At 44.1% G+C, this 21,810-nt stretch overlaps 2 protein-coding genes and 1 long non-coding RNA gene across 11 annotated transcripts in view; 1 reads left to right on the forward strand and 2 right to left on the reverse strand.

Moving 5' to 3' along the window:
• The window catches only part of CHRM3 (cholinergic receptor muscarinic 3), a 522,291-nt gene extending 517,885 nt beyond the window's left edge, over window positions 1-4,406 (forward strand). For all 5 annotated transcript variants that reach the window (XM_058698297.1, XM_058698296.1, XM_058698294.1 and 2 more), the window contains one exon: window positions 2,011-4,406. In XM_058698297.1, coding sequence (XP_058554280.1) covers window positions 2,030-3,799 — 1,770 coding nt within the window. In that variant the 5' untranslated portion in view covers window positions 2,011-2,029 and the 3' untranslated portion in view covers window positions 3,800-4,406. The remainder of the gene's footprint in view (window positions 1-2,010) is intronic.
• LOC131493669 (zinc finger protein 37A-like) overlaps window positions 1-21,810 on the reverse strand; it is a 126,362-nt gene that overhangs the window by 5,291 nt on the left and 99,261 nt on the right. For 2 of the 5 annotated variants that reach the window (XM_058698282.1, XM_058698284.1), the window contains exon 9: window positions 7,171-7,287. The exons of 1 other annotated variant lie outside the window; for it this stretch is intronic. In XM_058698282.1, the coding sequence (XP_058554265.1) occupies window positions 7,208-7,287 (80 nt within the window). In that variant the 3' untranslated portion in view covers window positions 7,171-7,207. Of the gene's footprint in view, window positions 1-6,958; window positions 7,288-21,810 lie in introns of those variants that run through there. 2 more of the 5 variants (XM_058698291.1, XM_058698283.1) reach the window with 2 other exon arrangements.
• On the reverse strand, window positions 120-4,211 carry LOC131493691 (uncharacterized). Its single transcript, XR_009252799.1, has 2 exons — window positions 4,118-4,211; window positions 120-1,143 (listed from the first exon to the last, which is right to left on the reverse strand). It is a non-coding gene; the product is annotated as an uncharacterized LOC131493691 (long non-coding RNA).

The raw sequence follows: 21,810 nt of genomic DNA on the forward strand, positions 1-21,810 counted from the left end.
AAGTAACACTAGACACTACCCTTCTGTAGCACGTTCTGTGTGCCACACTCTGCACTAAGTACTTTCTTTGCACGTATTAAAATATTTTGATGAGAAACAAAATTTCTTTGACCACTTACTATGGAATTCTGTGTTAAATTTCTCAATGGTTTATTGCATTATACAGAATGTTTCATTCCTATTTTTCAGTGAGGAAACTGGCACTCAAGAAAGTTAAGAAACAGGGGCGCCTGGGTGGCTCAGTAGGTTAAGTGTCCGACTTCGGCTCAGGTCACGTTCTCATGGTTTGTGAGTTCAAGCCCCATGTCGGGCTCTGTGCTGACAGCTCAGAGCGTGGAGCCTGCTTCCAGTTCTGTGTTCTCCCTCTCTCTGCCCCTCCCCTGCTCACGCTCTCTCTTTCTCTCTCAAAAATAAATAAACATTAAAAAGAATTTTTTAAGTTAAGAAATACCCAAGATCCCACCACCAGAAAGTAGTTGAACCGACATTTGAACCCACGCCTTTGGGACTACAAGGTCTTCCTGCTATAGGCTGAGGCCACCCCAAGAGGCTACGTGTCATTCTGACTGCTCTCCGTTGAAAGACTCTGACTTGCAGTGTCTAAAGGCCTGAGTCAGGACTCTTACCGTGTGACGTGTGCACATCTTTATATGTAAGAGCTTACAGTTGAACGCATCTTCTTAAGTTTATTTTTGAGAGAGAGAGAGCATGCAAGAGAGTGAGGGAGGGGCAGGGAGAGACAGAGAGAGAGAGAGATTGAGAGAGGGAGAGAGAGACAATCCCAAGCATGCTCTGTGCTCTCTCCACTCAGAGCCTGATGCAGGGCTCGAATCCACGAACCGTGAAATCATGACCTGAGCCGAAACCAAGAGTCAAGACGCTTAACCGACCGAGCCACGCAGGTGCCCCCGGTTGAACGCTTTTTAAATCAAGAACCTAAACACAACAGAAGTGTTCCCAGTAGTATTTTGCTGTGATCAGCAAACACTGAATTCATAGAATGACACCCACTGAGGAATGATGGACTGAGTCAGGTCCACAGTGGCTGGTGATGTGAGCATCTGTAGGCCTCACGACCCCAGAGGCTCCAAGAGGATGGGGCAGGTCTCCCCCAAGGTTTCCCGTGACAGCACGGGGGTCTTCCTGGTGACGCATTAATTGTAATGATTCTTAGTCATTTCTATATCTTGGTGACAAGTGTCCAAAAGAACTAATTGCAATTTTGCAACTATTTGTACACAAATGTGCATGCGTGGTGCTACAATACTTTTTCATCGCTGAATTTAAAATATCTACGAATACTGGAAATATCCAAAACCAGTTTGGGCAGTTCCGAATATTCTGGTAAAGATCCTGCCTATTATCAAGCATATGGCAGCTGCCTTGCATACTGTTACCAACCACTACACGGATCCAGTACGCTATTTCCTATCTGTGTCTTGAAGAGGGGATACAATGTGAGGTCATTTACACTTATCTCGTCCCTTGCTCCGGGTTGACGTTGCTCAGGCTGGTGAGGCTTCAGTGCTCGGGCACCTCTTTAACGCTGCTTACGTCCGCAGCCTGGGATAGGTAAGTGCCCAGGTGGAGAAAATTCAGATGAGGGACATCAGGGTCTGGAGTAGCATGATGATAAAGCTATGCTAGATAAGTATCACAGGAGCATCTAATATTTTCCCCCTTCTCTTTAAGAGAAGGAAGATTTTGTTGGATAACAGCATTACGTGCGAGTGTAGGTGGCAGACTCTTAAAAGTAAGGACAGTGTGGAGAGAAAAAACAATGTTCCGTGCATGCCTCCAGCTAACTGTGCTCAAACGAATCAACGCCTACCTGCTCTAGACTCCTCACCTTTAAAAATAAGAGGAAGGGCTTGGTGTCTCTAGCCTGCCTGAGGGTCAGCATCCCGTAAGAGGTCTCCATGTCTTTTAAAGTGTTCGTTCGATGCAAAGAACCAATCAAACGAAGGCAGACATTTTCCTAACCGGGTCTTTTCTCTCTTATCTCCCCAGACTATGTCAGAGAATCACAATGACCTTGCACAATAACAGTACAACCTCGCCTTTGTTTCCAAACATCAGCTCCCCCTGGGTACACGGCCCCTCGGATGCAGGGCTGCCCCCAGGAACGGCCACCCACTTTGGCAGCTACAACATTTCTCGAGCAGCTGGGAACTTCTCCTCTCCCAATGGCACCACCAATGACCCTCTGGGAGGTCACACCATCTGGCAAGTGGTCTTCATCGCCTTCTTGACGGGCGTGCTGGCCTTAGTGACCATCATCGGCAACATCCTGGTGATAGTGGCCTTTAAGGTCAACAAGCAGCTAAAGACCGTCAATAACTACTTCCTCTTAAGCCTGGCCTGTGCTGATCTGATTATTGGGGTCATTTCAATGAATCTGTTTACTACCTACATCATCATGAACCGATGGGCTTTAGGGAACCTGGCCTGTGACCTCTGGCTCTCCATTGACTACGTGGCCAGCAACGCCTCGGTCATGAATCTTCTGGTCATCAGCTTCGACAGGTACTTTTCCATCACGCGGCCACTCACATACCGAGCCAAACGAACCACAAAAAGAGCCGGTGTGATGATAGGTCTGGCTTGGGTCATCTCCTTCATCCTTTGGGCCCCCGCCATCTTGTTCTGGCAGTACTTTGTTGGGAAGAGAACTGTGCCCCCAGGGGAGTGCTTCATTCAGTTCCTCAGCGAGCCCACCATCACCTTCGGCACGGCCATCGCTGCCTTCTACATGCCTGTCACCATCATGACTATTTTATACTGGAGGATCTACAAGGAAACGGAAAAACGCACCAAAGAGCTCGCCGGCCTGCAAGCCTCGGGGACAGAAGCAGAGGCGGAAAACTTTGTCCACCCCACGGGCAGCTCTCGAAGCTGCAGCAGCTATGAGCTTCAGCAGCAAAGTATGAAACGCTCGGCCAGGAGGAAGTACGGACGCTGGCACTTCTGGTTCGCCACCAAGAGTTGGAAGCCCAGTGCCGAGCAGATGGACGCAGACCACAGCAGCAGCGACAGCTGGAACAACGACGACGCTGCTGCCTCCCTGGAAAACTCGGCCTCCTCTGACGAGGACGCCGGCTCCGAGACGAGGGCCATCTACTCCATCGTGCTCAAGCTTCCCGGCCACGGCACCATCCTGAACTCCACCAAATTACCCTCATCAGACAACCTGCGGGTGCCTGACGAGGAGCTGGGGGCGCCGGACTTGGAGAGGAAGGCCGGCAAACTGCAGACCCAGAAGGGCGTGGACGATGGCGGCAGTTTCCAGAAAAGCTTCTCCAAGCTTCCCGTCCAGTTAGAGTCAGCCGTGGACACAGCCAAGACCTCTGAGGCCGACTCCTCGGCGGGTAAGGCCACGGCCACCCTCCCCCTGTCCTTCAAGGAAGCCACTCTGGCCAAGAGGTTTGCTCTGAAGACCAGAAGTCAGATCACCAAGCGGAAGCGGATGTCCCTCATCAAGGAGAAGAAGGCGGCCCAGACCCTCAGCGCCATCTTGCTCGCCTTCATCATCACCTGGACCCCCTACAATATTATGGTTCTGGTGAACACCTTTTGTGACAGCTGCATCCCCAAAACCTATTGGAATCTGGGCTACTGGCTGTGCTATATCAACAGCACCGTGAACCCCGTGTGCTATGCCCTGTGCAACAAAACATTCAGAACCACTTTCAAGATGCTGCTCTTGTGCCAGTGTGACAAACGCAAGAGGCGCAGGCAGCAGTATCAGCAGAGACAGTCGGTGATCTTCCACAAGCGCGTGCCCGAGCAGGCCTCGTAGAGTGGGGTCTGACCAATCGCGGTGACCAAACGCACGCACGTCGGCCCACAGACCTTAGCAGGGAATGAGGCGAGGGCGGGGGCGATTTCTGGGCATGATGAATATGGTTTTTATCACCCAGATATGGAAGGAGCTGCCTGTTCACTGACCCATTGAATAAATCCATTTTAATAGAGAAAGTCAAATACCAATTCAGCAAAAAAAAAAAAAAAAAAAAAAAGCCTATTACCGAATATAAAGAGATTTATTCTTAAATAGACTTCAAGTGTTTTTTTCTTAAAGAAAGGAAAAAAAAAATGTTTCGTAGCAATTACATACCCAAATTGATCTGCTTGGTTCTTGTAATTCCCAATAGCGCTGGCATCTCAGATGAGCGTAACTAGCCGACACACTTGGCCACGTCCTTTCCAAGGATTCCACGTGGAACACGTCAGGCTAGTGACCCCGTGGTTCTGAAATTACGTCATGCAAAGCTGAACCTTCTTGTCCCAATAGAGCTTCCGTCTTCTCTGGTGTGTTGTTAAACTCTATTTGTGGACTTGATTCTTGCCAAGTACTGTTTTGTGCAGTTCCAGTCTCGTACAAAATAAAAATATAGACGTATATATATATGTGTGTGTGTGTGTGAGAGAGAGAGAGAGAGAGACTTCTGCACACACACACATAGTGTATATAATAGAGTGGGAATCGCTGAGCTGGCAAATTATTCCTGCAATATGTTTTCAGTACTTTGGTAACTGAAGTTTTCTAGGATCCTAACACAACATAAAAGTGAAATAAACCCAGTGTAATGTTTTGGAAACCAGGGCTCTTTGTCCACAAACCACCCTGGGGAATATTCAGCAGAGAGGCCAGCCCCTGAGAGTCAGGTCCTACGCGGCCACGGCTTGCCCAGGCTCGTGAGCATAAGCCTCGTCCTTTGCTGGTGTTCTCTACAGAGCTCAACCCAACTGGGGCCCCTCTGAGCTCAAAACACGAACCACATGCACATTGTTTGAATTCAGTCATTCAAATCTGAATGTTTCCAAACGAAATGTCTGCTATCCAAACTGCTTGAAACTCAGTACTAGTGTCACGCTTGAATGTCACACACAGCAATATAGATGGCAAAGCAAAAAGGGACACTGTGGGGGAGGGTGGGGGGTGCGGGGGTGGGGGGTGCGAGGAGGGGAGGAGAGCGTGGGATTGGATTTCTTGCTACCTGGCACCTTCCAAACAAAAAAGGGCTCACACCTGTGTTACTTAGCAGTGGCCAGTGCTTTCTGGTTCGTTCTGTGACCTTCACCCAGCCGTCGGTGGGGTTTAGGAACTCGAGTGTCCTCTGAAGAAAGCATTAGCACTCTGGAAAGTATCGCTTCCAATTGATCTCCTTACATTTCGCGACAACGATTTTTGTATCTCCTTTGAATTGATCCAAAAGCTTAAATGTTGTATTTGGCGGGGAGGGGAGGGGTGCTGCCGTTGCTGTTGTTTTCGTCGCTGCTGTAATTGTCGGGGCTCCTTCTCCTTCCTTTTGCCGGGGCCGTGTGGGGAGCGGGGGGGTGGGTGGGGGGGGCTGAGGAGAAACCTCACCTTGTACAGGGCGTCCGTGTCGTGGACCCGGAGCCAGAACAGAAGCTGCTTGTGTTCAGTGTAAGCTGGTGTTTACGAGCAACATCAGCGGACGTGGACTCAGTGGTGTGCGTGTTGCTGAACTATTTAATTTCGTGTTACGTTTCTATGAAGAAATATTTATGCGTATTTCACCACCCGTCTATTTAATGTTGATAAATATTACTCTTCAGTCTTCAGCCGTGGTGTCCCTTGCAAGAGACTGTTTAAGGTCCTCTAGAGCGACACGTGCAGGGAACTGGGCTTTCATGAGGCCGGGAAGAAGACAGCCATCCCGTTGGCGTCAGCAAGTACCTAACTCCTGGGCAATCAAAAGCCAACTGTAATGTTAACGTCAGTGTGGAAAACCACTCTTTACTTGATACCTGATGGACCCTGAACGGAGCAAATTTGAAGTCACATGACAAGGGTTAAAAAGCAGATCAGTGTCATTGAAAGAATGATGGTTTTTGTTTTGTTTTGTTTTGTTTTGACCCACATTCAACCAAAGAACAAGAAAAACCAGAGACCATTTTTTAACGTGTAGAACATACTACAGAATGTTCTGTGATCCACCTGTGAAATGTCTAGTGAGCAACCACATCCATATTTTACTTCTCCCATTGGCCTGGCACTAATAATAAATGCGTGAATGCAGATTCGAGTGTCCCAGGACTTCAATCATTCTGAATCTTTTTGATATCCTGCCTTTTTCCCAGAGGGCTGTTAGCCTGTTTTTCAAACAAAATTAGAGACGATTAGATTTTGAGAAATGGAGAAACCCCCGAGCTTTGGCCAAGCTGCGAAGGTCACTAACGGTTCTTCTTGAACATGATTCTCTCCTTGCCTTTCTCTAACGCTGATAATGGCAGAAAAGTATCAAATCCAACACTCTAGCTCCCCTTTACCATTTTTAAATCTCTTATGGGTGAAAGCTGTTTTTCAGTGCTATCTGTGGACTGTGTTTATAGAAAGGTATGGCCAACTCTTAGGTTGTTTCCAGAGAAGGAAAATTCGACCCTCTCGAATACGGGGAATCAGGATATGTAGTCAAAGCTGTAGGAGTGGGGTTTTTTTTAATATTAATTTATTTTTGAGAGAGAGAGAGAGAGAGAGAGAGAGAGAGAGAGCATGAGCATGGGAGGGGCAGAGAGAGGGAGACACAGAATCTGAAGGAGGCTCCAGGCTCTGAACTATCAGCACAGAGCCTGGCGCAGGGCTCGAACCTACGAACTGTGAGATCATGACCGCAGACGCTCAACCGACTGAGCCACCCAGGTGCCCCATAAGAGTGTTTCTAACAGGACAGGGCTACACGTGCAGCTCTCCAAGGGTATGTCATGAGAGGAGGGGTTCAGCATTTCCATAAGATCAAAGTGTCTTTATCCTCAAACCATTTTATTCCACAGAAGTGAGGTTTGCAGAGAGCTTTCACGATTATTCGCTTTAATTGAAAGAGCAAAATAATTAAGCCTAGAATAAACCACACATGAAGAACACCCCCCGACACACACACACACACACACACACACGCATATACATATGCACACATACATGCATGCACATATGCACACACACATACATGCACACACATATACACGTACATGCATATACACATATATACACACACATACACACATACATATACACAAGCACATATACACACATACACACACACCTATTCTATTCTCTGTTCTCCAGGCCTTACCAGATGAATAAGAGAACTGACCTATCCAGTCCCCTATTTCCCTTGGCTCTCTTATCTTCAGCCCATGACCCACCTGAAGTCTCTCTGCTGGTTCTCCTTCGAGTCCTGCATCATCCTTGCCAGAAATCCAGCCTTGACTCTAAATATGTCCCACTTCTGTTCACTCTTTCACATGTAATAGTTCTCCACTCTGACAGAGAAAACAGAGGAAAGCATAAGCATTAGACGATTCCGTGGGTAAAGATCCAGAAGCATATCCACTTTGTCAAGCACCCTTGTCGCACATGGGCAAGTTCACTGCTCTGGAGAGGGAGGAGAGCCCCTGGGCATCAACTGAGAGAAGTGGGAGGGCAGAGTCAGGCAGAGGGCTGCCTCAGGTGCACCTCAGGACGGAAGAAGAATGCCAGGGCTCAGGCAGGCTGGAGGAGCCTGATCTGGACTACACGAAACAGGGGGAGCACCCGGGGGTTACCCTGGGTGTCCCACAGTGACCTGAGCAGAGATGACTCCCACCCAGATGGGGACATATCACTGAGAACAGTCTGTCACCAGCAGCTCCAGGGGGCAAAGGAAGGTAGCACAAAGAAACACTAAACTAGCATGGGGGGACAGGGGGAGCTCCTGGCTCAGTTTTGTCACCAGGGACTTACATGTCCCCTGCCATGCATGTCACTTACCCTCAGACTGTCTGGGTCATCTCCATAAGCTCGTACTAATTAATTAATCGCAAACAGATCAAAACTGAGGCCTGGTGGGAGGTAAGCGAGAACAGTGGGGAGTGTGAAATGGTGTATCTGATGAATGCTTGAAAACTTTATATCCGTCAGTTATTTCCTTACATTTCAAAACAGCGGAATCTAAGGAACTCACACTTTGTGGGTGAACCTGAAATTGGACTGTTTGAAATACCACTCCAGTCCGGGACCCCCGCCTGAGGCCCAACAGCCTTGCAAATAGAGCTGCTGGGGAGCAGGTGTTTGGGGGTTCACAACGGTGGTTCTCCTCTTAAAGGGACCAAAACTCTGCAGAGTACAGCACCTAAAACAGCAATCCTTTCTTCACCCCGCCTCCCACGTCCTCCTCTAAAAGCGCACTTTTCCCCAAGTGAAATGTGCAGCGAGCTTGGTTCAACAGTGAACAATCCAGCCCACACTTCAGGTTCAAGGAAAATTGCACGGCTTCCCCCTGCAGATTTAAGCCATGTGCTCTCTCTCCTTGTGTCTTCATGACTGTGTTTTGTAGATCTCAGCCTGGATTCATGCTATGTGAGTAAATATTCCAGACGTAACAGTCTGGTTCTGGGGATGGTAACCCAGGGCTCTCCAGAACTAGAGACTTCCATTGTATTTTTCTGGCTTTAGCATTACTGCCTGAGAAAGGAGGCTGTTGAGGGAATGAACATGGACAGGGACAAGTTGATAAGGCGACTCTACTCGGCAGAAGTTCGCACCTGCAAGCACAACGTTGTATTGACTGGCTCGGAAACAGACAGGTGCTACAAACCTTACTTGGACATATGTTACATTCACAGCCTCACACACACAAGGACAGACAGTATGCTTGGAGACGTGTAGAAGTGGACACCAAATGCTTGAGTAGAACCAAGGCTTCAGAACATTAGGTCTGTGGTGGTCACAGCAGAACCACAGAGACTCAGCACTGAGTTCTGACCCTCCTACCCTGGCCTGGGCTGGGACCTGAGACCCGAGGTGGCTCCCCTCTGAGCCACAGGAGACGTCCCACATAAAAGGCAATGGGAAACGAGGCCATAGCCTCCATGAAAGAGAAATATTCATAACACATTCCTCACCCAAATCAGAGCCCAGGAACCCTATCTTAACCTAAAAAATATTATCCCCAGAATATATAAGTTTATTATTGTCCCTTCTGGAAGTCCCAAGATCCTTAACAACTCTGCAATTCACACACCAAGCCCCAAACTTGTGATCAATTCTGGGAGCTCCTTGATGATACAAAGTGGGTCTTATCCATCCATCTGTCTCCTGTCACTGGTTCCGTGTTTGTCAAAGAGTAGATATTCAATAAATGTTGTTGAATGTGTAATATATACTCCTTATGAATTAATATATCAAATATTTATCAGGATTATGTGCACATCCCTGCCCCACACTGCTACGGTAGTCAGGGGTTAGCTCAGTGGAGCTGCGAAAAGTCACTTAAAGGAAAATGTGATAATGGTTAGCTAATAAGATGTTGCTAAGCAACGAGGAGAAATATTTTAAATAGACTTGAAGTAAATGATATAAGTAAGAGTACAGAAATGGGGGGGGGGCGGGCGGGGGAAGCAACTGTCTCTTTTATCCCTAGAACTCGGGGACTTTTTACTGGACTGGTCAACTCTGTCTGGTTCTCCTTGGTCATCCTAGTACGAGGAGTACTGAGGGAGGCTGGAGAGTCCATGAAGGTCAGTTTTCTGTTTGTGCAAGTGAGAGCTGTCATTTGGCTTAAGACATCTTCGTGTGTAGCTTTGCTGGGTGTGCAAAGTTAGGGGAGGATCCATTCTGTTCCACAAGCAGTTAAACAAAAGCCCTCTCTCACATTCCCTCCCCCACCCACTACATGGCCATTTTCAGCCTCCTACAGACAACACTCCGAGAAACTTCTTCGGGGCTTGTACTGAAGACTATGCGAAGGCGACATTGCGAACGATGCCTTTCTTTCTTCCTTTCTTTTTTTTTTTAAACACGGGAACTAAGTTGGTGCAGGTTGGAGGGATAATTAAATTAAAATGGGCCTCCAAATTGATTTCTGTTGGCAAGAAGCTTTCTGGGAAGTATCTACGATGTGTCCAGTGATCATCATATCCTTCTCGTTTATGAAGGTATAGTGAGAAACCACTGTCGAGAAGAGATGGCTACGTATTTGCTTTGTAAGCAAAAGGCATGTAACATAGTTGCATCTATAATAGTGTCCACATCTTTACCAAAGGCACTGAATTTTACCTGTTTTTCTGACCCGGTGGTGGCCTTCACCTCCTCAGTGATCATTTTTGGTATGCCGTATGCCACGTTCATTCCTTCTCCCGAAAATACATCAATTGTCTGTACTATAAAATGATGCCTGCAACTGTGTGGTGATATTATCCCCTAAGTTTAACAGTGAAATAAGGAAATAAAACTATTAATAAACAAAGAATGTGGTTTGCTTGCTTTTTAATCCAAAGTCTGCACAGCTGCGGCTTTTTGCTCTAAGAGCAGAGACACGGAGGGTTCCTTCTGGAAGAGGCAGTTATGCACACTGACTACTTTTTTATATACGCTAGAATTTTCTTCAACAGCCAATACTGTTGCCGCCATAACCCAAAAACACATATGATAATGTGTTTAGGAGTGTGTATTAAGCATGTGTAAAATGTGTCTACACACACAATCCTTATTCCAAGAGTCTGAGGAAAAATTCTGTCTAGATAAACCCATGAACAAGGAGTTTTATTTTCCTCCTTTTAAAAGAAATGCTTATCTTCCCCAACCCCTTTTTTTTAAATGACTTTTTATTTATTTTTGAGAGACAGAGCATGGGTGGGGGAAGGGCAGAGAGAGAGGGAGACACAGAATCCCAAGCAGGCTCTGAGCTGTCAGCACAAAGCCCAAGGGGGGCTCGAACTCCCAAACCGTGGGATCATGACCTGAGCCAAAGTCGAGCACTTAACTGACTGAGCCACCCAGGCATCCCTCTTTCCCCCTTTTTTAAAGAATTGTTTATTAATTTCTTTTGGACCCATCAGAAATGTTTTCCTCCTGAAAATAAAAACCAAGCATCATATTTCACTGCATTGACTTTAAATTTTCTGCAAGTGTAGGTATAAACTGAAGTCAGTCTAGGCAAGGGATGGGAGGGGTTTTTTTAATGTCTTGCTTAATTGATTTGTGGCTATTATGCTATTTCACAGCACGTGCCATAAAAACCAAACACTGCCTCTTCATTGTGGAAACTTCCCAACTTTCACCTTGTAAGCAAGACCAAGAAAACAGTTTTCTGAATATCTCTCTCTCTCTCTCTCTCTCTCTCTCTCTCTCTTCCTATCTCCTTCATCTGTCATTAAATCCTCATTCTTAGTTTATCATTTGGACATATGCTCTCTAGGGCAAGCTCTGTCTGATTTGATGAACCATTTTGTCATGATTCTCAAGGAGATCAATGCAAATTGCCAGGAAATGAACTACTTTTCTTACACTCTATGATAACAGGCAGTTTTTTAATGTTTTCATTTTATTCTTGAGAGAGTACGAGCAGGGGAGGGGCAGAGAGAGGGAGACAGGATCCAAAGTGGGCTCTGCACGGACAGCAGAGAGCCTGATGCGGGGCTTGAACTCACAAACTGCAAGATCATGACCAGGGCCGAAGTCAGATGCTCAATCGTCTGAGCCACCCAGGTACCCCAATAACAGTTTTATATGAAATTAATACTGAGACTGAATAAGAAGAGTTTTCTGTTGTACTGAAGTCTTCCATAATTTGCTACCTAAATTGCCTAGATATAACCTATAGCTATAGAAAGAAAAAAATGGCTGAGACTATGGAAAATTAATGAGGCATAAGAACATGTTAATGTTGGAAAGAACAACCAGGCACGAGTTGATTTTTAACTGAGTGGTGCACCGGAGGGAATTGATAAATAGCTTTGGGGAGGACTTGCTACTTCGTAATCTGAATGGTTACATGGGAGGCAATTTTGTGAAACAGAACTTTGCTCTCTCGACCTCAGTTAATGAATCCAAGGATTGGTACCCAGTTGGACTGATCAAAAAATTAACCAAAGAATTTTTAATTTGAGGGATAGATTGGAGCCGGTCTCATCTCATGCACCCAGGATTGTGAAACACGGGAGCTAGCAGCCGTGACTTGTCACATGAACACATCGTATGTATCATATGCATCGTATGAGCACATCAGAAACTGATGTGGGAAAAAGTGAGATGAATCAGATTCCAGAGACAAAGAGAGAGTAGAGAAAGACACCATCTACCCCTGATTTTCCCAAGGCCCAATGGCATCTGCACACTTCTCCCAAGCCTGCTTGTTCAGATGTATTTTGCCTGTCCCGGGTATTTGTAAAACTTAGCATTTTAGTTTAAAGGCATTGGGCTAAGTACCTATTACTTGTAACTAAAAGGGACTACCCACTACAAGCTGAGGGGATTAGGTAATACAAATGTTTGCGAAATCTTAAATTATGGGATTAGTCATTCGGGTGTAATTGACCATTCCGCTGATTTAAATATTCCCACAATTAATTAAATTTTTATTTGGCTGAACTGAGGAATTTCACCCTTGAATTCAATGCTTCCTGTTCTCTAACCGCAGCCATATATTTCTAATGAAAATAATCACTATTATTTTTTAACTATCTAGCATGCTTTTTAAGGGCAGTAAGAATTTAACATTATTTAAACGATGAGCACACTTTTTTTATTGAAATTATACTTCACAAAGGTAAGTCTGCACATAGCACTTTTCTGGAAGAGATGTCCCCTCATCCAGAGTGTTTACAGAGTTGTAAAGAGAATGAAGCCAACTTCTCTTTAGAGCAGAAGTTCCTTAGTCTGACTGTGGTCTTTCTTGGGCATTTTTGCACACCGCCCTTCAACCTAATTCCCGCTTCTTGGAGATGCCACGTGTACCTGTCAGTGTATTCGCCACTAGAATTAACCAACAGCATTCACATTATTAAAAGGCAAAAATAGGAGAGGAGCCAAGATGGCGGAACAGCATGGAAGCTTTTCGTGTGTCTCGCGTCCATGAAACGCAGCCAGACCAACACTAAACCATCCTACACACCTAGAAAACTGATTGGAGGGTTCACACAACAATCTGCACAACCTGAACCACAGAATTCAGCAGAAAGAGAAAAAATTCATTTTTATTTTCAATTTTTATTAAAAATATTTTTCTTTAATTTTTTTTACTGTATTTTTTACTTTTGTGTAAATTTTTTCAAATTCTATCTTACTTCCATTATTTTATTTTAGTCTACTCCAGTGTATTCACCTTTTCAAATTTTCAAACGATTTCCTTTTTTTTTTTCTCTTTTTTGTTTCTTTTCTTTTTCTTGAATGCAGAAAGAGAAAAAATTCATTTAATTTTCTTACTATATTTTTTGCTTTTGTGTAATTTTTTTTCAAATTCTATTTTACTTCCATCATTTTATTTTAGTCTACTGCAGTGTATTCACTTTTTCAAATTTTCAAACGATTTCTTTTTTCTCTTTGTTCTCTTGTTTCTTTTCTTTTTCTTGAATGCAGAAAGAGAAAAAATTCATTTAATTTTCTTACTATATTTTTTGCTTTTGTGTAATTTTTTTTCAAATTCTATTTTACTTCCATCATTTTATTTTAGTCTACTGCAGTGTATTCACTTTTTCAAATTTTCAAACGATTTCTTTTTTCTCTTTGTTCTCTTGTTTCTTTTCTTTTTCTTGAATACAGAAAGAGAAAAACATTCATTTTTAATTTTTATTACAAATATTTTTCTTTAATTTTTTCTACTATATTTTTTACTTTTGTGTAAATTTTTTCAAATTCTATTTTACTCCCATCATCTCATTTTAGTCTACTTCAGTGTATTCATTTTTTCAAATTCTCAAACGATTTCCTCCCCTTCCCCTTTTTTTTCTCTAATCTGTCAAACCACTTTGAACACCCAGACCAAAACACACCTAGGATCTAGCATCATTTATTAGATTTGTGTGTGTGTGTGTGTGTGTGTTTGATTTTTTAATTTTAATATTTCTTTAATCTTAATTTTTTAATTTTAATTTTTCTACCTCATTAATTCCTTTTCTCCCTTCAAAATGGCAAAATGAAGGAATTCACCCCAAAGGAAAAGGTATGAAGAAATGACAGCCAAGGATTTAACCAACACAGATACAAGCAACATGTCTGAACTAGAATTTAGAATCACGATAATAAGAACACGAGCTGGAGTCGAAAATAGATTAGAGTCCCTTTCTGCAGAGATAAAAGAAGTAAAAAATAGCCAGAATGAAATTAAAAATGCTAGAACTGAGCTGCAATCATGGATGGATGCAGCGGTGGCACGGATGGACGAGGCAGAACAGAGAATCAGCAACATAGAGGACAAACTTATAGAGAATAATCAGCAAAAAAAAAAAAAAAAAAAAAAAGAGGGAGATTAAGGCAAAAGAGCATGATTTAAGAATTGGAGAAATCAGTGACTCATTAAAAAGGAGCAACATCAGAATCATAGGGGTCCTAGAAGAGGAAGAGAGAAAAATAGGGGTAGAAGGGTTAGGTGAGCAAATCATAGCAGAAAACTTTCCTAACCTGGGGAAAGACACAGACATCAAAATCCAGGAAGCACAGAGGACCCCCATTAGAGTCAATAAAAGGAAAAAGTAATTACCAATAAAAAGTAACTGTCAGGGGGCACCTGGGTGGCTCAGTCAGTTAAGCATCCGACTCCGGCTCAGGTCACGATCTTGTAGTTTGTGGGTTCAAGCCCCGCATCGGGCTCTGTTCTGACAGCTCAGAGCCTGGAGTCTGCTTCGGATTCTGTATGTGTCTCTCTCTCTGCCCCTCCCCTGCTTGCTCTCTCTCTCTCTCTCTCTCTCTCTCTCTTTCAAAAATAAATAAACATTCAAAAAAATTTTTAAGGTGACTGTGAAAGATGGGTTCTCATTCGAGTTACATGGGGACACTGATGAGAATCTTGTTGCAATCAGAGCCCAGACCGTGGGAGCTCTCTCGCACTCTCCACAGCAATGTGCTTTAAGAATAGAGTATCTACCCTGGGCTCATAAGAGATTTACCAACTTAACCTTGCTGCAGAGTGGAAGGAGAAATGGCACTTAGTCCTGGATTCATTCCCGTCGTCTGCACTGCCACTTGGCCTATTCTGACACCAAATCATTTGCCAGTGTGCTATTGGAAAATATTTGAGACATCACAAATCTCTGTTGGGGGAGGAAGGGATTCCATGCTTCCACAGGATAGATATTTTAGAGCATCCAAAGTTTGCCCTGAATGTGCTCCGCGCCCGGGAACCCCCAAATATGATGAGCCAGCCAGCATTTAAGCCAAGAGTGACCAAAATTGTGCTTACGTCCATTTCTGTCATCTTCCTGATATGCATCTTTGTAATTCTTAAAACTCATTACATCAGGGGTCTCTTCATTGCATTTTTCTTCATTCCAGACAGTATAATGTTTCTAGACAGTGGGGATGTTTTAAATAAAAGTCAATGTTAATGTTCTGCATTCACTAAATGACTAAATCTCTCATAATGTCTTGTTTGTAAATGATGTTATCTATCATACTTAGTCCTTAATTCATTTTACTGGTTGTTCTTTTCCATAAAAAGATAGGGATTTTGATTTTTAAGTGATTTTACTTATTGGATTTGGAGGAAACTATTGGCAATAACAATGTAGGCTGGGTATGGGTTTGACTTAATCCCACAGTGTTTTCTCATGACTCATACTAACTTCCCCTCTTAACTAACTTACCTTTCTGAGCCCAATCATTCTCCCCCAAACAATTAATTCATAAAGATGACAAACATGGGATTTGTCTTTCTGCTATGGGACAGCCACTTACAAGCTAGGAAGACAGATAGAAAGCAATGCTGACTATATATTCATATACTCACCACAGGAAATATTCTTTAACATTTAGTTCAATAAGGCCAATGAAATTTGAGTAATAATCTGTTTCATTAAATTGTTGGCACGTGGATACAAACAGATCTCTAAGTGACACAATCCCACCCCCCACCCCCGCCCCACTAACCCTGGCTTCCAGAACACAAAGTGCCTTTAGAAATCTGACCACTTGAATGGATTCCACCCAGCAGGGATAGCTATATTTAGAAAGAGTTGACTTGACACTGTCACACTATCTAGGTTAGCTTGAAATGGAAAGAGTCAGTAGATGCTCCAACCAAATATGGAGGAAGTTCATAACTAGCAGAGATAATTAAGGAGGCCCAATACTACCTACCAGCTGTCGGGAGGACCTTTAACTATGACATCACAGGGAAGGGCCTCCTCTGAAATTAACTTCAGAACAATATCAAAAGGCCAGTCCTTTGCCACTAAGCCAGAGGTTAAGTATTTTCGCAGTAGCTTTGCAAGAAATCATCGCCACCCGGGCCGTGGCATCAGTGACGTGCCTCCAGCTGTTACCAGCCGTAGTGGGAGCACGTGTGGGGCAGAGGTCAGATCCATGACAGCTCCCCACACCCCTCCCCTTCCACCACCGATCCACATGCCCACGAGCTTCAAGATCAGACTCACTAGAGGCTTCACGAAAACCCAGGAAGGATACCTGCTGAAACTGCATTTCCTTCTTGGCTCTGTCAGAAACAAAAAGAGCACATATGATTCCTTATCAAGGTGGAAAAACGGAGTTAATACACCAACCTTTCTCTCTGCTACCCCTGCCCACCCTACCCCAATTCCCTTCCTCATGCCCTCTGTGTGTCCCTACACCCAGAAGTAACTCCTACCTTGTTGGCACCGAGTATATAAACTTCATATATGCTTTGTAACGCGACTTAACACTTTCCCACCTCTGAAGTTACAAAAATGATTCTGTGTACTAGTAAGCAAGTTCTTTCTCATTGTGTTAGCTAAGCTTGGCAAACAGAAGTGACTTTGACTTCAGAAGATAGAACCAATGTGTAAAAACAGAGATACAGAGATAAAGAAAAGGAAAATAAACACTCACTGTTCATTAAGAGATAATGGCTTCCTTTGTTTTCTTTCAAGATTCCAAAATAAGATTAAGATCTTAATGCACTACAAAATTTGAGCACTCCTGGATAATATATCATAGATCCTTTAGTTGGGGGGAAAAAACAACAAAACTTTAAATATTCTCCAGTTAAGGGGCGCCTGGCTGACTCAGTTAAGCGTCCAGCTTCAGCTCAGGCCATGAACTCATGGTTCATGAGTTCAAGCCCCGCGTCGGGCTCTACACTGACAGCAAGGAGCCTGCCTGGGATTCTCTCTCTCCCTCTCTCTCTGCCCCTCCTCTGCTCTCATGGTTCGTGAGTTCAAGCCCCGCGTCGGGCTCTACACTGACAGCAAGGAGCCTGCCTGGGATTCTCTCTCTCCCTCTCTCTCTGCCCCTCCTCTGCTCTCATGGTTCGTGAGTTCAAGCCCCGCGTCGGGCTCTACACTGACAGCAAGGAGCCTGCCTGGGATTCTCTCTCTCCCTCTCTCTCTGCCCCTCCTCTGCTCTCTCTGTCTCTCAAATAAACTTAAAAAATTTTTACAAAAAATAAACATTAAAAAAAATTTAAATACTCTCCAGTCAAATCAATGCAAGCAAGGGTCCCTCCTCCTATGGCATTGTTGACCACGAACCACCCAGATGCTGTGTAAGTAATTCCAATGGCAAGAAACTCATTAACAAAGTGGACCACTTTTTATTTAGGGTTTTAATTGTTTTGCTACACTGTATCCACGGGCTCTAGCCTTCCCCTCTAGGGCACTGATCTTCCACAGTATATGCATATCAGTGGGGATACATGAGGACTTTCCAGGGAGCACTAGCGTAAGGTCGGTTTAAGGAAGTCATTTGCGAGATCCTCAAGTGTCACAGGTACTCCTTCTCAAAGGTGACCTGACTAGAAGATCATCTCCTCCATCACACCTGCCTTTCTGCTACTTCACATGACACACATCTCACCCAGCCTGAGTCTCACTTGTGTGCACAATCTAGACAATAAACAAAAGGACGGTTTTATTTATTTATTTTTATTAAATTTATTTATTCTGAGAGAGTGAGTGTACAGGAGAGGGGAAGAGAGAGAGGGAGAGAGAGAGAATCCCAAGCAGGCTCCACGCTGTCAGCACAGAGCCACGGGGCCCAAACTCACGAACCTCGAGATCATGACCTGAGCTGAAACCAAGGGTCAGATGCTTAACCGACTGAGCCACCCAGGTGCCTCACAAAAGGACAGTTTTAAAATGCACAGTTTCCCAGAGAGTGTCTTGTAGCAGAAAAGCAAATAGAGCTTCAAAGAAATATTGAAGAGTGGAGTGTCTTATTTTATCCAGAGAACAAACCTATACCAAAGCCCCATGCCTCTATGGTATCCATTCATATATCCATCCACTCATTCGTCCATCCATCTATCCATCGTGCGTCTATCTGTCCATCCATATATCCATCCACTCATTCGTCCATCCATCTATCCATCCGTGCGTCTGTCCGTCCATATATCCATCCACTCATTCGTCCATCCATCTATCCATCCGTGCGTCTATCTGTCCATCCATATAACCATCCACTCATTCGTCCATCGATCTATCCACTAATCTATGAGTTAGAATTCAAAGGTGAGGTAGCTGTCATAAGAACATGTATAATCGCATTTATTTAAACGGGAACATTAGGTCAGGTTTTTTGTAACATAAAGTAAATGAATTCTGTTGATTCATTTCGCAATGAGGGCCTGGCTTTGCCAGTTGGATTATAAGGTATACATTTTCCATAAGGTGGATAAAGAAAAATCTACACTACAAAGTTTGGATATATTGAACAGAGATCATATGGCATATGCAGGAAACTGCACCCTTTGAACTTATATTAAATCTGTTTATAAACAAAAGTAGGCAAGAGGCATACAGCTTTTAAATTTTTATGTAAATGAGGGGGGAGAAAGCAGTGAAACAGAAAACAGAGTAATAACCTCCCCTCATCCACATGGCATATCCCTGAATATATGAAGACAATTCTCATTTCTCCTGTACAGCACTTTCTCTCCACTTTAAACCTCCTGGACGGCCTGAGCCATTCTTCATAGTTCACAGTCAAGGGCATCACTGAGGGGGGAAGGAGTGAGTGATCCCAGCAAGTCCCACTTCTGTCTTTCCTGGGATCAAGCTCACACCCCCACCCAGCCCTCCTGGTAACTCAGCCTCCGAATCTGGCTTGTCCAACCTCACAGTGGACGTAAAAGCAGCCACTCAGAGAACAATAGCTGCTCCGTCCTCTGAAGAACCAATGGGTGGCTTGACTGTAATTTCTTGTCCTAACTCCAGCGAATCTCGTTGTGTCAGAGGCGCCCTGTCTGCCTCAAGGCACAGTTGACAAGCAGAAGGGAGCCAAAAAGTAGGAAGGGAGGAAGAAGGGAGGCTGAAGGAAAGTGAGTGTGTGTCCCACCTACACCAAGACGCGTGCATCCACAGGCAAGACCACTGGTTATGTGGTTAGAGTCAGTGGCGTTTTGGATACGGTGACATCACACGTGTCGTAGGCTCTGACTTTGCGAGGGGAACAGGTTGTTACGTTCCTCGCTTCTTCTAATCCACTATTTGCCTATTAGCACCATGTCACTCCCAACCCCACTCCTGGCCAAATCCTGCACGTGAACCTATGGTTTCTGTAAGTACTGCTCAAGGAGAAGGCTGATGCAAAGAGACAGAGTCAAAACTCTGAACTTCCGAGCTTCCAAGCAGATTTTTAACCAACCTAGAGGAGAAAAAGACGTCGTTAAGCCATAGCTTTCAAAGGTAAAAGAGAGAGACAAAGAGAAAAATGTTCCTGGGAATTCTAAGACCTTCCCTGGGTTTCTACCCAGGGACATGTGCCTCTGAGCCTTCATGCTTCTCTGCTCTTTAAATTTCCACTGGCTCTCGCCTTCAGCCGAGCCGGGGTCCTCGACCAGGGTCATGGCTAAGTCTTCACGGCGCCCCCGAGAGCCACATTTTCCTGAAGTCTTCATCTGGTATTGCTTCTTCAGCTGGTAGCTGACCATTGTTGTTGTTTGCTTGTTCGTTTCCGATTCAAAACTCTGGCTCCTTTTCAGCTCAACCCCTGACGTTTCTGTTTCCTGTCTGATAAAGGCTTCCCGCTGCTTTACAGAGCAGAGGTCAGTGCAGAGAGGAAAGCCCCCAAAATAGTCTTCTCTCCCGGCTCAGGCACCCCCACCTCCAAGCACCTGACACTCACACTGATGACAGTGTTCAAATATTTCTCTGGGGAGTGCAGAGCTTTCTGAAAGCTCCATAATTTTATTTCTTATGCTGTATCTTACGTTACATAGTGGAACAAGATGTGCAGTTAAGTCCGTTCAGAATAAAGGGAAGGGAAGGTCCTCAGAATTCTCACTGTCCCAGATGCTGTCGTTTACAGTGGAAGCCACACTTTGGAGGTTGGTTATAGGTGCCCTGTCTTCGGATTTTGCAGTGGGGGCTTTACGGAATAGCGCAGAGGGGATGTTCTAGGGTCCAGAGTTCCACGTCAAGCAACAGGAGAAAAGGCAAACTGGTTTTAGGATGATAAGGCCTTTGGGTGGCAAATGGACTTGGGGACTGTGCTGCCCAGAACTGTCTAGTCACCACCCATAGGAGAGAAAGAGCATAGAGGAGTTTCCTTAGGTGCAGGTGAAACTCGCCGTGACCACATGACTTTGGCCAATGGCATTACTGCCATTTCTACCCAGATCATGTCCCTCCCAGCTCTCCAGGGGGTGGCTTGGTGGGAAAGTGTGTATCCTCTGCTTTTATAGAACCTGCTCAGAGAGAGACCCTACGACGACCCTACCATGTAGGGTCTCTCTAAAATAGCACCTTGCCAACCCCATTCTCAACTTATTTACCCCACTGGATGTTTCTTCACAGCACTTATTACGTTACACATTTTTAAAAGCATTTGTGACCTATCTCCCCTCACTGGGATGTAAGCTCTGTGGAAACTGGGTTTTTGCTTACTTTTCCTGTCTCTTCCCGCGCGCCCCCCGCCCCCTGCCATGTGTAAGAGCCTAGGAAAGTATTTTGATGCTAGGCAGGTACTTACAATGTATTTAAGTGAATGAACAGAATAAAATCTAAAAGCATGTCTTCAAACTTCCACATTTCAATTGATTTGAATTCTTTTTTTCAGTATATGTAGTTTCCTATCTAATGTGTGATCCATAACTCCTCAAGGAGAAATCTGATAGGCTCTCCAGCCTTCCACGCTAGCCAGTGAAATGAACAATGCTCCCCACTCTCCAGTCGAGGCCTTTCTTTGCAGGATGGGCCATTCTCATATTTTTGTTACTTCTAGGGCTCTAGAAACAACAAAGAGCTCATTGCAATAAAAGCTTAGGAAATATGTAATATCACATATTCAATAATGATGCGACGTTTTGAATGGTCTGTATACATTTCCAGGCCTTCAGTATAACAGTTTACATTTGTTTCCAGATTTTACATAGAAGTGTACTCATAGTTGGAAAATTTATCCATGACTATGTAAAATGTTCCTATAGTATATTTATATATTAATGACTGTTCATATATAGATATACATAGATTTATGTATAGATATATATAAGTACATATAGTTTTAGATATAAATATGCAAATGTTTATATAACATGTATATGTTATATGAAGGTAATATAAATTATATATTGAATATATACAAATATATAATTTATCTGTAATTATAATTACATACATATTATATATATATTTGAATTCCTCAATTTTGGTACTACTGTCTTTTTCCTTTCGTCCTTCAAACTCTGCACTATTTGACAAGCCACCAAATGGTTCATCTTTCTCCTGACTTAGAGTTATTCTAGCTTGAAGCTAGTTCAACATCAAAACCAATAGTGATCTCTGAAACACACGTCATGCTCCACATTTTCTCTTTATGCTTGTACGTTATTACTCCAAAAAAATAACTCTCTCTCTTCCACCTAGAGCCCCCAAACCCTCAATGGTGGAATCCAG

Source organism: Neofelis nebulosa, chromosome 13 (genome assembly GCF_028018385.1).
Source record: "Neofelis nebulosa isolate mNeoNeb1 chromosome 13, mNeoNeb1.pri, whole genome shotgun sequence".
NCBI lineage: Eukaryota > Metazoa > Chordata > Mammalia > Carnivora > Felidae > Neofelis > Neofelis nebulosa.